This window comes from Lotus japonicus, chromosome 1 (assembly GCF_012489685.1).
Source record: "Lotus japonicus ecotype B-129 chromosome 1, LjGifu_v1.2".
Classification (NCBI taxonomy): domain Eukaryota; kingdom Viridiplantae; phylum Streptophyta; class Magnoliopsida; order Fabales; family Fabaceae; genus Lotus; species Lotus japonicus.
The window spans coordinates 85,957,523-85,972,118 of record NC_080041.1 but is presented as its reverse complement, the minus strand read 5'-3'; the positions used below and the strand labels follow the sequence as shown (position 1 = coordinate 85,972,118).

The following is a 14,596-nucleotide window of genomic DNA, read 5'->3' as shown; positions in this document are numbered from 1 at the left end:
AAGAACACGATTCCTGCTGTGAAAACTTATACTTTTGATGTGGCCAAATGCGATGCAATCTATGATATACTTGTGTCTGATGGTTTGCTTGTGGTCCTAAAGACCAAAAACTTCCTTCTCCTGAACAAAGGAAAGGGAAGAAATATTGCAAATATCACAACTTTTTTGGTCATTGGACCTCACAATGTGTTCGTTTCAGGGACCTTGTGCAGGGAGCATTAGACTCAGGAAGACTCAAGTATAATGAAAAAGCCAAATGTCAAATGAAGATCGACTCTGATCCACTGCAGATAGCTGAGGCCAACTATGTAGAGCCTTTCTACATTGGCATGGTCGACATTTCCGAAAAGCTGAGTCTGGGTTTGACGCTGGGAGAAGTAAGAGAAGAAAAATAGCTGTCGAAGAACCAGAGGTTGAGGAAGAAGTGAACTTGGAAGAGGTTTACCCCAAGGCTGGAGAAACCCTTGTCGAGTTTCTATCCCGCAGCAAAAATGGCGAGAAAGAAGTTATGCTGTGCCCTCGATGCAGCGCTGTTTTCGACAAATCCGCAGCCAAGGCCTATCAAGATTCAGAATGAAAAGGCATTATCAGAGGAAGGCTCCTGTATCCAGGAGACTGAAGTACCCTCACGAGGAGTGGGTCGAGAGAGACCAGGAACTCGATGGCCATAAAGGCCAGAAAACAAGCAATAAAGACAAAACTTACCTCCCCAATGCTGGATTGCCAAGAAACCAATGGTTCGGGCCAGCGCCTCCAAGGCCAAAACCATACCCTAAGTGGCAGAAAATCGACTTAGGCCAGGGATCCTCTTACATCAACAATTCCCGTGTGTCACGAAGCTACTCCTATGGCTCTGGGAACTACTATGCTCCTGAACAAATGACCAGGACTCAGTTCAGGCGTTTTTTTGAGGAAAAGGAAAGCTGAGAGGGAAAGAGGTGGCAAGTTCCGTTCACTATGGGACATAAAGCCAGAAGACAACTCTCGCAATGAACCTAGTGTGGCGTCGATTATCAACCAGCTGGACCACGCCATCAAACAAGGAACAACCGTACCACCGAATTCAGCTAAGGAAAAAGGGAAGGATGTTGTCGAAGATGAGGATGAAGACATGCTCGAAGATTTCGACGACAGTGATGGAGAAGAGCTTAACATCATCTGCATCGTGTCCATCCTACCTGCAGAATTCGATAGAATCTCCGAGGTCACTGAAAGCGAGGAAGACTACTATGTCGACGACGAACCAGATGACAATCCTTTGTGTTATTATGTGATGCAGAGAGGATCTGTCGAAGATGAAAGAGCTATCTTCCAAAGGCCAACCGAGCAAATGAAGAGCCATTTGAAACCGCTATTTGTTTGGGCCAGAGTCGAGGAGAAGGGTGTTAACAAAGTCCTTGTCGACGGGGGAGCTGCAATCAACCTCACATGACATGGTGCTTTCTGATTATGAAGGAAAGACAGGTTCTTCCCTAGGGGCAATTATGTTGAACATAACCGTAGGAACAGTAGCCCGTTCCACATTGTTCATTGTGGTCCCTTCAAAGGCCAATTACAATTTGCTGCTGGGAAGAGAATGGATTCATGGCGTGGGGGCAGTGCCTTCGACCTTACACCAACGTATATCCATTTGGAAAGCTGATGGAGTTGTCGAAAATGTACAAGCAGATCAAAGCTACTATTTAGCAGAAACAAGCTACGTTGGTAAGAAGAATTTCGAGAAGAGTTTAGCCACAATTGCTCCTTTAGACACAGTGGCTAGCCAATACTTCAACCCCTACTCAGAGTGCTCAGTAACGTTGGATCCCATCCGGGGCCTAAACCTCAATGAAGCATGCAAACTTGATGCCATGAGTGGATGGCACAGTGATGAAGAGAAAGATGCCACTGTTGGGTGGCAAGCCAATGATAAAGATGATTAATTCGAGCATGGCTCGAATTTCGGCTTACGCAGCCGAAAACAAAATAAGAACGGCCTTGGAGGCCGAGAGGATGGCCAAAGAAATGGCTATAGATGAAGCTAGTGTCTCAATCCTGCCCGTCGAATTGACACCCCAGGAGGAGGCAACAACAAATAAGGATGACACGTGCATAGAAGAAAACGAGCAGAGTACCGAGGAAAGCGGATTCGAGGACCTTTGCAATCTGAGGCTAGATTGCATCTATGATGACGGCCCATTGGGCTTCGAGAAACCAGTGGTCGATGTTTCCAAGAAAATGGAAGCGCAAGACCCTTTAGAAGAAGTGGACCTGGGTGATGGCTTAGAAAAGAGGCCAACGTACATCAGTGCTCTCATTGACCCGGAGCTAAAAGACAGGATGGTGAAATTACTCAAGGAATTCAAAGACTGTTTCGCTTGGGATTACGATGAAATGCCTGGCCTCAGTCGAGAAGTGGTGGAATTGAAGTTACCCATCAAAGAAGACAAGAAACCAGTCAAGCAATTGCCCAGGAGGTTCCATCCAGATGTGTTGGTGAAAATCAAGGAAGAAATCGAAAGACTCCTCAGGTGTAAATTTATCAGAACAGCTCGATATGTGGACTGGTTAGCCAACGTGGTTCCAGTAATCAAGAAGAATGGAAAGATGAGAGTTTGCATAGATTTCCGAGATCTTAACGCTGCCACTCCAAAAGACGAGTATCACATGCCTATTGCTGAGATGATGGTGGATTCAGCTGCTGGTCACGAATACTTAAGCTTGTTGGATGGTTACTCAGGCTACAACCAAATCTTCATAGCAGAAGAGGACGTGTCGAAAACAGCTTTTCGATGTCCTGGTGCCTTAGGGACATACGAGTGGGTGGTCATGCCATTTGGGTTGAAAAACGCTGGCGCGACCTACCAAAGGGTAATGAATACCATTTTTCATGATTTTATAGAAACCTTCATGCAGGTTTATATTGATGACATTGTGGTGAAATCCCCATCAAGGGATGACCATTTGTTGCATCTAAGGAAATCCTTTGAGAGGATGAGAAAATATGGCTTGAAGATGAATCCCCTTAAATGTGCCTTTGGTGTTATTGCAGGTGATTTTTTGGGTTTTGTGGTGCATAAAAAGGGCATCGAGATCAACAAGAACAAAGCTAAAGCCATTCTCGACACTAGTCCACCAACCAGCAAGAAACAACTGCAATCACTATTGGGAAAGATTAACTTCCTAAGGAGATTCATTGCTAACCTCAGTGAGAAGACCAAGTCATTTTCCCCACTTCTTCGACTTAAAAAGGAAGATGCGTTCCGCTGGGAAGCAGAGCATCAAAAAGCGTTCGATGAACTCAAAGCGTACTTGTCTAGCCCACCTATAATGGCACCACCTATAAGAGGAAAGCCAATGAAGCTGTACATCTCTGCCACGGATGGAACCATCGGAAGCATGTTGGCTCAAGAAGATGAAGATAGCAAAGAAAGAGCCATATTTTACTTAAGCAGGGTGTTAAATGATGCAGAAACTCGATACACCATGATCGAAAAATTGTGTTTATGCTTGTACTTCTCTTGCGTAAAGCTGAAATATTATATAAAGCCAATCGATGTAATGGTTTTTTCTCATTATGATATAATAAAGCACATGTTATCCAAACCTATCTTGCATAGTCGAATTGGTAAATGGGCTTTAGCCCTAACCGAGTATTCACTAACTTATGCCCCACTAAAGGCAGTTAAGGGACAAGCAATTGCTGACTTCCTGGCAGACCATACTTTGCCTCAAGAAATCATAACTTACGTAGGCATCCAACCTTGGAAGCTATTTTTCGACGGTTCTAGCCATAAGAATGGTACTGGGATCGGGATGTTCATAGTATCCCCAAGGGGCATCCCCACGAAATTCAAGTTTAGGATTAAGAGTAACTGCTCAAACAATGAGGCTGAGTATGAGGCATTAACATCAGGCCTCGAGATCCTGATAGCCCTTGGGGCAAAGAATGTCGTCGTAAAAGGGGACTCTGAGTTGGTAATAAAGCAACTTACCAAGGAATACAAGTGCATTAGTGAAAATCTAGCTAGGTATTACACGAAAGCTAGCAATTTGTTGGCCAAATTCGACGAAGCTAGGCTAGGTCACGTTCCCAGAGTGGACAATCAAGAAGCCAATGAATTGGCACAAATCGCGTCAGGATATATGGTCGATAAATGTAGGTTAAAAGAGCTTATCGAGGTCAAAGAAAAACTAAACCCCTCTAACCTCGACATCCTGGTCATTGACAATATGGCACCTAATGATTGGAGAAAGTCAATTGTCGATTACTTGCAAAATCCTGTGGGTACTACAGATAGAAAGACAAAATACAGGGCAATGAGCTATGTCATCATGGGAAACGAGCTATTCAAGAAAAACGTCGACGGAACACTACTGAAGTGTTTAAGTGAAGACGACGCGTTCATAGCGATCTCGGCCGTTCACGACGGGCTATGTGGTGCCCACCAGGCAAGAATCAAGATGAAATGGATCCTATTTCGACAAGGGATGTATTGGCCTACTATTGTGAAAGATTGTATGGAGTATGCCAAGAGGTGCCAAGATTGTCAGAAACACGCGGGGATACAACATGTGCCAGCAAGTGAATTACACTCGATCATTAAGCCTTGGCCATTCAGGGGTTGGGCGTTAGACCTAATTGGCGAAATTAACCCATGTTCTTCTAGGCAGCATAAGTACATCATAGTGGCTATAGATTACTTTACCAAGTGGGTAGAGGCAATTCCTCTACAAAAGGTGACCCAGGACACGGTGATCGAGTTCATTCAGAATCACATAGTGTACCGCTTTGGGCTACCTGAGTCACTTACTACAGACCAAGGCACAGTGTTTGTAGGCCAAAAGGTGGCATCATTCGCAGAATCTTGGGGTATAAAACTCCTAACCTCGACCCCCTATTATGCTCAAGCGAATGGTCATGTCGAAGCGGCCAACAAAACGTTGATCTCCTTGATTAAAAAACATGTTGGTCGAAAACCTAAAAACTGGCATCAAACGTTAGGCCAAGTGCTTTGGGCTTACAGGAATTCACCTAAGGAATCTACCGGAGCAACGCCTTTTCGACTAGCATATGGTCAAGAAGCGGTATTACCAGCAGAAGTATATTTACAATCGTGCAGAATTCAAAGGCAAGAGGAAATTCCAAGTGAAGATTATTGGAGTATGATGCTTGACGAATTAGTCAATCTCGACGAAGAAAGACTATTGGTGTTGGATACCTTAACCAGGCAAAAGGATCGCATTGCTAAAGCTTATAACAAAAAGGTTAGAGCTAAGTCTTTTATGCTTGGTGATTACGTATGGAAGGTCGTCTTACCAATTGATAAAAAAGATAAACGTTATGGAAAGTGAGCCCCAAACTAGGAAGGCCCTTTTACAGTCGAGAAAGTACTTTTAAACAACGCTTATTCGATTAAGGAATTAGGAGGTAATCGACAAATGACGATAAATGGCAAATATTTAAAAACGTATAAGCCAACATTGCATGAGATAAACATCGAATAAGAAAGTAAAAGAAAATAAATTGCCAAACGCGAATGTTTTATTGAGTAGAATAGAGCATTACAATTATGGCAAAGGAATTTTAAAAGGGAGGGTTGGCCCTACAACTATTGTATCTGGCCCTAAGAGGCTCTATGCGCCTCAAGACATCCTCTTGTTGGGATTCCAGTCGCGATTTCTCCTGTCGAATATCCAGCTCTTCACGGGCAGTAGAAGAAAGCTTGTCCACCAAGGTTTTCAGAGCTCCCACACTCCCCTCGGGGTCCGCCTGGCTAAGAGCAGCCTTCAACTCTTCAAATTCCTCCATCTTCTCGTCAATCTGGTGTTCAGCAAAGAACACTCGAGCAGTAAGCTCCCGGTGTTCTTCATATAGAGGTACAGCTTCATGCAGGAGGCTCAAGAACTCCTGAAGAGGAATTCTTACCGAGGCAATAATATTCCTCGAAAGAAGTTGGTCAATGAGCCCCGTAAGCTCTTCAGCCAAAGGAAGGAAAGAGTGCAACTCCCAGAATAAGTCTTGATCAAAAGCCAAGTTCCGGATCTGGTTGAGAACACGACGGCTAGCCATGGCTGAAGGGATTTATGAAAGCAGGAAAAGAATTCTGGAAAAGAAACAAGGGAGAGTTTGGAGAAGTTACTGAAAAGAAGTAACCAAAAACGCTCTATTTATAGGGTAACAACCAAGGAATGCATTAAGTAATGGCAATCAGTTGCCAACTTTTCATCTTACGGTTATAGGCTATGCAGATTACCACACCATCGTGAATAGCTTTGGCTTTTAATGAACAAAGACTTGCATTGAATCAAGAAAACGTGGTATAAGATTGCAATAAATTGGTTCATTCCCCAGAAACAAAGCGACAACTACGTGAGGGGGTGCAAGGAAGTTTGAACGACGCAACAGTAAATGAATAGCCGTCAAAATAAATGCGTAGTGGAAACTGAAAAGACTTGGCAAAATTAAACGTCAAATTATATGGTTTAGGTGCCAAAACCATTGTCGAAATATTACACGCAATTGGCATCGGAAGCCATGGCTAGAATAGTGCCATCATTACATAAAAAAAAAAAAAAAAAAAGTCCTACAGCAGGGTTTTAAAAGAGTTCAAACAATCAACAAAGGTGGCAATCTTGGCATCGAGACCCTTCTTCACAGCCTGATCAATCTCCAATTCCTTGATAACCTCTTTTGTCGAGATGATCAGAGCCTTGGAGTCTTTAGTAAGCACATCCAACTGATCCTTCACAGCAGGGCCTTCCTCGACCAAATCAGCTCGCTTTTTCTCCAGTTTGGTAATCTCTCGATGCAGCTCTTCAAGTTTGATGTCGACTTCAGAGATTTCATCTGCGATCAAAACCTTCCTAGCAGTGAACTTCTTGAAGTCCTCTTTCATTGCTGCAACTTGAGCTTTACCAGCAGAGACTTTTGCTTCCTTAGAGCTGACAGCTTGACCAACGTCCTTGACTTGATGAAGGGTGGCTGAAGCATCCACTAAAAAAGATTGAAGGTTAGCCAAAGCAGCAGCCTGTTGAGAATCGAGTTTTTGGCCAAGAAGGAAGACAAGCAATTCCTTAGCAGCATGGCTCGCTTGAGGATCAGCTTGAATCTGGTCGAGAAACCCATTGGCGAAGACAATAGCCTTCAGCCGACCCATACTCTCCTCGATCTGCTGAGAATTGGCTACCCCACTTGATTGAGCAGTCTCAGCAGTGGCATCAGCTTGACGGGGTGGAGAGTCCCATTCCAAGGTGCCATCGAGGAAGCTATCCAAAGCTGCCAGCGGGTCCTCCTCAAATAAAGTGTCGAGCTTTTCACTAGACACATGAGATGAAGAGCCACCCTTGGTTTGAGGCGAATGTTGCACAGTGGCAGTCGATTTTGGAGGAGGCATAGGGCTGTCATCCTTGCTTGGAAGAGGCTCTGTTTCGCGGATGGGAGAAGTTGCACCCTGAGTTTCCTGCAAGAAAAACCTCTTTAATGCCCTTTCGATAAAGTAAAACGCATATTAGAGGAGTCGAGAAAACATGAAAAGTATAAAGATACCTGGCAAGCAGAGTCCTTAGAAGGGCTCGAGTTGGTGGAGCTTCTGGAACGGCGAGGAGACTTATGACGAGATTTGCTCCTGACCTTCCTCCTTCCCTCAGATGAGGAGGTCTTTTTAGCTGAGGATGCAGCCTTGGGAGGTTTCTCGACACCTTCAGTTTTGGATTTTGCAGGAATGGGAGCTGGGGAATTCTCACGGGATGGAGGATTGGAAGTAGAGTGCTCATGAACATCAGTCTAAAGGAAACAAAACAAACAAGAGATGACTCAGATTAGGAAACCACGGGTTAAAAATGTCACAAGGTACCCTCGAGAATGGAGAACATACCTGAATGGCGGCGCCGCCACCACCCTCTTTGTCATCGACTTCTGTTTGAGCATCAGATGCCAACTTAGAAGCCCCACTAGGGGTGGAAACACCAACCCCCTTGGCCCTCTTCTGACTGGCCGAAGCAACAGGCTTAGGTTTCCGTTTTCGACTCTGTCGAAAAATACGTCAGCCCATAATCCAAGGAAATCGAAAAGGAAAAGATAAAAGCATGAGGATAGTACCTTGAGCTTGTCAGCAAGACTAACATCATCATCCTCATCATCATCATCATCATCCTCAATCACGACTGGCTTGTCCTTGGAGGAATGAGCCACTGGGGAAATAACTTGAGGAGCTGGTCGAATAATGACTTCAGCTGCAAACAAAAGAAAAATTAAGAAGTAAAACAGGAAAACCAAGGCCAAGTCGAAGTATTACCTTGACCAATACGCATGTTCAGCGATATGTGGTTGAAGATTTCGACGGGCACATGATACGGAAAGTTCCATAGGTGGTACTTAGTCCAAGTCACTCGCTTTCGAGGAGGTAGAGCTTGATTGGCCAACACATTTATGTTTACATGGTCAACCCATTTAGGCAAGACCGGTGGAAAAGCCAATGCAAACTTACTCGTAGGCAAAGACGGGAACCTAAAGCCAGTTTTTCGAATAACAAAAGATAGACCTTCCTCACCAGGAGGAACCACTAACTTGGATTTCTTGGCTTTAAGTTCCCATTTTTGCCTTAATACTTGGGCCGCTTTCGCAACTGTATCTCGAAGGCGAAGAGTTGGGTAATATACCACACCAAAGAACTCTTGAAAAGATCGAATTTCTGCCAGGTGCATACCTTTGGTCTTCTTCGGATCCTGCTTCTGCAAAAGAAAAGCATCTGTCATGCATTGCAGACAATCGACGAGGGGCTTCGAAATTTGAGCCCAATACTCAGACCACCAGGCTTTGAAAGCATTAGTGGCATAATATGAAGGAGCGTAAGTGAAGGGGCTCAGGTTGAGGAGTCTCTTGTTATAAAACTGAACAGTCGTGTCGAAAACAGGAGCCCTCTTAATAGTTCCGGGATACAGGACTAGACTCTTGTCAAATAAAGTGTTGGGTAGAACTTGGCTAAGCCCAAACTGTCGAGAAACCAATTGAGGGTTGTAGCCACATAGAGTGTAGTCACTGCTAGCAAAGCCCACAGTTAAAATCCTAGGAGATAAGAGGGTCCTCCAAAGTATGATGTGGTGCTCCTTGGGCAACGCAGAATCAGAGGCATTAGGATAAGAATTCCTCAGCCAGAAAGGGCCACGAATAGCCTTGCTGTAAGGAGAGAAACTGGAACGGTAGTGCTTCAGCTCGAGAAACATGGTAAAGTACTTCCTGAAATCAGCTTCGAAACTCGACGCATCATAAGCAGGGGTCAGGGTCTCGAGCCTATGGGCATCGATCCTGGTGTTAGAAACAGTTAGAGGATTATCTTGTACCGGTAGAAGAGGTTCGAAGACTGCATTCAACCAAAGTTGAAACAGCCAAAGTGGTCCAGCCGCATTCAGAGAGACGGTCTTAGTATTCCGGATATCCTCGACAGCTTCATTCAGCATTTGATACAGGTTGCCAAGGACGAGCCTAGCCATAGCAAGTTGTCGACCCTCGTGAAGCAGATTGGCTAAAGGCAAAAGCTTGGTAGGTATGCGCAAAGATTTGGTGCAAAAGACATAAGCAGACAGCCAATACAGCAAGAAAGCGACATGTTCAGCATCAGACACCTCACCACTCTCGACATAATGGTCCTTAATGAATCGACTAAAAGAAACGTTGTCAGTAGGGATCGAGATGGGTTTAACAGGAGCAGGTGCAGAGTGATAATCATCACCAATGGGCCACAACCCGGTGATAGCAGCAACATCCAAGAGGGTGGGGGTGATCATACCAAAGGGAACATGAAGGCAATTAGTGGACCTCTCCCAGAAATAAAGTGCACTCAGCAGCATAGCAGGGTTATACGAGATTGGAGATCTCGACAGCTGAATCAAGTCGAGAATCCCTACATCCTTCCAGTGTTGTCTCTTATCTCCCTCAACCCTATCTAACCATTTCAGGTAGGCCTTGTCGTTAGCAGAAGGGTTAGGAGGGGCCGAACGAAAGGCTCGTTTTGGGTCAGAAAGAAATGGCATACGGTAAGAGGGTTGAAATGCCAAAATGAGCTCCTCTCCCCTAACGCTAGGGTGAAATGATTCATGTTCTTCAGGGAGACTATTGGGCCTATCATGCTTCACTACTTTCAAAGGGCCCAAAATGGCGCGTAAAGTACCATTAACAGAGAAAGGAATGAGTACCTGGGATTTCCAGATAGCTCTCTTCTCTGCTTCGTTGGGAGGCTCTGGGATTGGCACGCGCTTGGACTCATCCAGTTTAAGCTCAGTGGCCAACGGAATGGTTTGCTCAGGATTGGAAGCCATTGAAAGACGCAGTAAGTATTTCAGAGAAGACGGAAGAAGATGAAGTGAGGAAGTCTGGAAGAAGAAGTTGCAGGTTGGAGGAAAGGGTAAAGCTTGAACAAGGAATACCAAAAGGGTATTTATAAACAGAAGGGAAAACGGAACCCAAGCCGCATTGAGCAGCAATTTATAAAAATTTGGGGTCCAAGCGATTATTTTATTAGTTAATTCATGTCACCTCTCAGCTTTTTGGCATAGGCGAAATCATGGCCCTAAAAAGGCTATAACTGTCAGCTAGTGGAGAAGTCATCAGACGTTATGGCTGTCGATTGGACTTGAAGATCGAATGGTCGAGAGCACAAAGCATTTGAATCGTTGGAATCGAACGGCTGCGATATAAAAAATGCTTGGTGTCTTTGAGCTAAAGCAGTCGACAACCAACATTTTTGGGGGGCAATTGTTAAGCCAAAATTACAAGTACTACAATTCTCGACACCATGGTGCAAAAGTGGTTTCTCGACAGAAAGGGTTGGGCGAAGCCGGCAACTCAGCACACGATGTCCCTCAAAGACAAGTTAGTAAAAGCCATAACTCGACACACTCAGAAGATGAAGAAATCTCGATCATCTTAATGGAAGAGGCAGTTACCGAATAACAAGCAACTACAAGCACGTGCGTACACCCACGATGCCACGAATAGTAACGGTTGCCCACGACTCAGAAACATCCACATGGCAATAGAGTCACGTGCGCGAAGACCATCGGCTAAGCATGGGGTATGGCGCCAAAATTCAAAACCCACGAAGCCATCGTGCATCCAAGGAAAACCGCCAAGAACATGGGCAGAAAGAACAATATAAATAGAGGAAGCAGCAGCAGAAGAAAAAAGGGTTCCCAACTAAAAACTCTGAAAATTCACTAAAAGCTCTAAACGTCCGCATCAATGAGACTTCGAGAGCAGAACGTGATGATGGAGGAGTATGTTGCAGAACCAACGCTTTAGTTTCCCTGCATTTCAGTTTGTTGATTTCCAGTTCTTGTGTGTAGCTTGTTTTGTCGAAATTTGCTTTCATGTTATTTTAGTTTGCTTGACTGTTTTGTAATCGACTCATATTCAATAAAGTCCAGTTTCGTTTGAGTTGTTTATTGTTGTCGAGAATACACTCGTTCACACTACACTTTGGCAAAGCGTTTTCTCAAAAGGACCCCGAATCTAAACTTCCTTTAGTCGAACTAAGAGGATATTTGTTTACCAAAAATCCGTGTAAACACACAATGCTGTAGTAACATTGGAAATACATTGTTCAAAGTGGTAAAAGATCCAATTATAACATTTAGGATTTCACCTCTGCAAAGCTTTCATTCAATACTGTCAATTAAGAATCAGATCAAATAAAGTTTGCTGTATAACGATGTAGGACTCTCGAGCTGAGACCTATTAAGATCACCAAGTCAGTCCAGTAATGATTAAGCAAATCATATTCGAAGGCTGGCAATGTGGGACTCATATATATCAAGGCCTCCAAATCACGGTTTAGTCTTAAATGAAGATTTATTTGTTGCAAGATTAAGGTTGCATAATCAGTAGGCAAAGGTGAAAACACACAAAATGGGAGGGAATTGGTTTGAAAGTTCTAATGGTAATTACCTGCTCACCGTATAATTATAGTCCTAATAAATTTTCACAAAATTTTAATTCTCAAAATACTCAGATTAAATTTTAACTAAAACAATTAAAAGTTTACACTACCAGAATGTAAAATTACAAAAAAGAATAATTCGTACTTACAAAAAATAAATTTTGAAAATAAAAAACGTGAATAAATATTTTATCAAAAGTTGAATTTCTTTAACAAAAATTATACAATTATGAAAAATTTCTAGAACTTAAAAAAAAAGGTAAATTCCAAAAACATATATAAGACTTAAAAAATACAGGTGTAAAATTTTGTTCGAATATATGGAATAATTACTACATTCCCGCATCTTATAGTCGGTAGTGAAGGGCTTTACGATGTTGAGTGGCAATGTGGGACTCATCTATTAATAGATACTTATCCTAATGTACCGCTTCAGCTCCTGCTCTGCGGTTATACTTGGACTAAAATTAAATTTTCACCGTTTATACTCATCCTCCAACGGTGAAAATTTTAATTCAAATATGTTCTTATACACTTAACGGGAACACATTGAACTAAATCATAGGACTTGCTTGCCCAGCAAGTGCACTTAATACATACAGATTGAAGCTACATTATCGATGCATAAATATCAATACAACAGGTAAAGTATCCTCAACCTGTGTGCCTTAAATACACCTGCACCAAAACCTCCAAAGTTTTACCTAGAAGCTCGAAGGTCTCATATTTTATAGCTGGCACATCAAAGTCTGTACGTTGTTAAGTGTCGATGTGGAACACACATATCAATGGAACCATGGCTCTGCAATAACTATCTCGTGAAGAATTTATATTTGGCTTCATTCAAATATGTTTATCTCATGATCATCATGAAGACATCTAGCCATTACGATGAATTCGTTATCTAGCATCCTTAAAACAAAACCAAAATGAGTGGTTATATGTAAGAATTTCCCATGACCTTATTGCTAGAAGTTAGAAACTACCTACAATTCCCACATCACAAAACTAGACCTTTACCCAAACCAAATCATCCCCTCAACTAAACTGTGAGACAAGGGCCACTGAACTGGAAGTCAAGGTCCAGCCTCAACACTCTCAAATTGTTCTTCCAATGTGTATGGGACTCTCGTGCACTACTGAGCTCTATGCAACAGCACATTCCTTTCTTTGTGTTACTCACTCAGTGTGGATAAGACATTGTTCCTATGTATATATGCAACAACATTGTTCAGCAGAAAAAGTGAGTCTGCAGTTGAATAGTTGTGAAAGCATAGAAACATAAATCAGGATGAATGTGTAAGAAAACCATGAGTTGAGCTTCCTACTATATGTTCTTAACTTTATGCACCTTAATCAAACTTTTTTAATAACCGATGTGGGGCTTTCGAACATGTGGCTTCGTGAAATCGACCATGAAACAGGAACGTAATTTGAAACAATGTGGAACTCTCGAGCTTTAATTATCTACTATTTTTTTTATCTTAAATTTTTTATAATCAAAATATAATTTCGCTAAATTTTTCATATATGTTTTGAAGGAGATATGGGTCTTCTTGAAAAATTTTAAAATTTTAATATTATTAATAGTGATATCTGATGATGCATAACATATCTTCACTTGCGATGAGATTAAATAAGTTATTGGCATGGTGATGTTTAGTAATGATTCTTTTTATTTTTATATTTTATATTGATATCCTACATGTTAACGGTAGTGAAAATTATTTTTGTGAATTTTGAGAGTAAACAGCCATTTTGGTCCCTGGTTGTGTATTGCGGTGATGGAATGGTCCTCGACTTTTAAAAATGGTCATTTTTAATCCTTGAATGTGTCGACGTTGGTCAAGTTAGTCCTTTTTTCAATTTTCCGTTGGTCCCTGAGACAGAAAATGTCAAATGTCACATTTTTTACATGTTTGACATCCTACATGGCTCTCCAACGGTCAAAATGAAAGAAAGTAAACACATTCAGGGACCAAAATGACGGTTTACTCCAAAAAAATCACTTAACCATTATCTTCATCTTCATCCTCAATCTCACCTTCTTCTTTCATCATTTCTAGAAAACAAACACAAAATCCCCCAAATCTTCATCTCCATCATCTTTTTCCATATTCAACCATTAAACTTTAAAAACCCAAAAAAAGAGTTTCTTCACTTCATGTTACTCATATTCTTATTCTTCATTTTTGGGTCTTTTTATTCATTATTTTGCTTGATACCATGGTTTGGATCATCTCGATGGTGCACGCCGCTGGAATCACCATGGGCTCGGTCCCTCCGACGAGCTCACAGGCGGCGAGGCAGAGAACCGGCCTGACCCTCTTCCCGCCGGCGAGGAGGGAGTAGCGCATGGCCTCGTGGATCTTGAGAGGGTTCTGGAGCGAAACGGCGTCGTCGAGGGCCTGGTTAACCTGGGTCGCCTTCTGAATCATGTAGGACTTGAAATTGAAGGTGGATTTTTCTTTCTCAGCCTCCACCGTCTCCTCCTTGGTCATCACCGCCGAAACAGTTGAAGAAGAACAGAGTTGGTACCTTTGGGGCTTTGCGGGGATAATTGGCGAAATGGGTATCTTCCTAAGGCCATGGAAGAGGTAAAAAGTTGGGGATCTGGATCTGGTAGCATGGTTCATCACGAAACTTGGGCGTGCCCATGTGTTGAGATTCACAAAACTCAT

At 42.8% G+C, this 14,596-nt stretch overlaps 1 protein-coding gene across 1 annotated transcript; it reads right to left on the bottom strand.

Moving 5' to 3' along the window:
- Nucleotides 1-14,101: 14,101 nt before the first annotated feature.
- LOC130709751 (geranylgeranyl pyrophosphate synthase, chloroplastic-like) lies at nt 14,102-14,596 on the bottom strand. The gene has a single exon (XM_057558970.1). It carries the CDS (start codon nt 14,594-14,596, stop codon nt 14,102-14,104), a length of 495 nt encoding a protein of 164 aa, XP_057414953.1.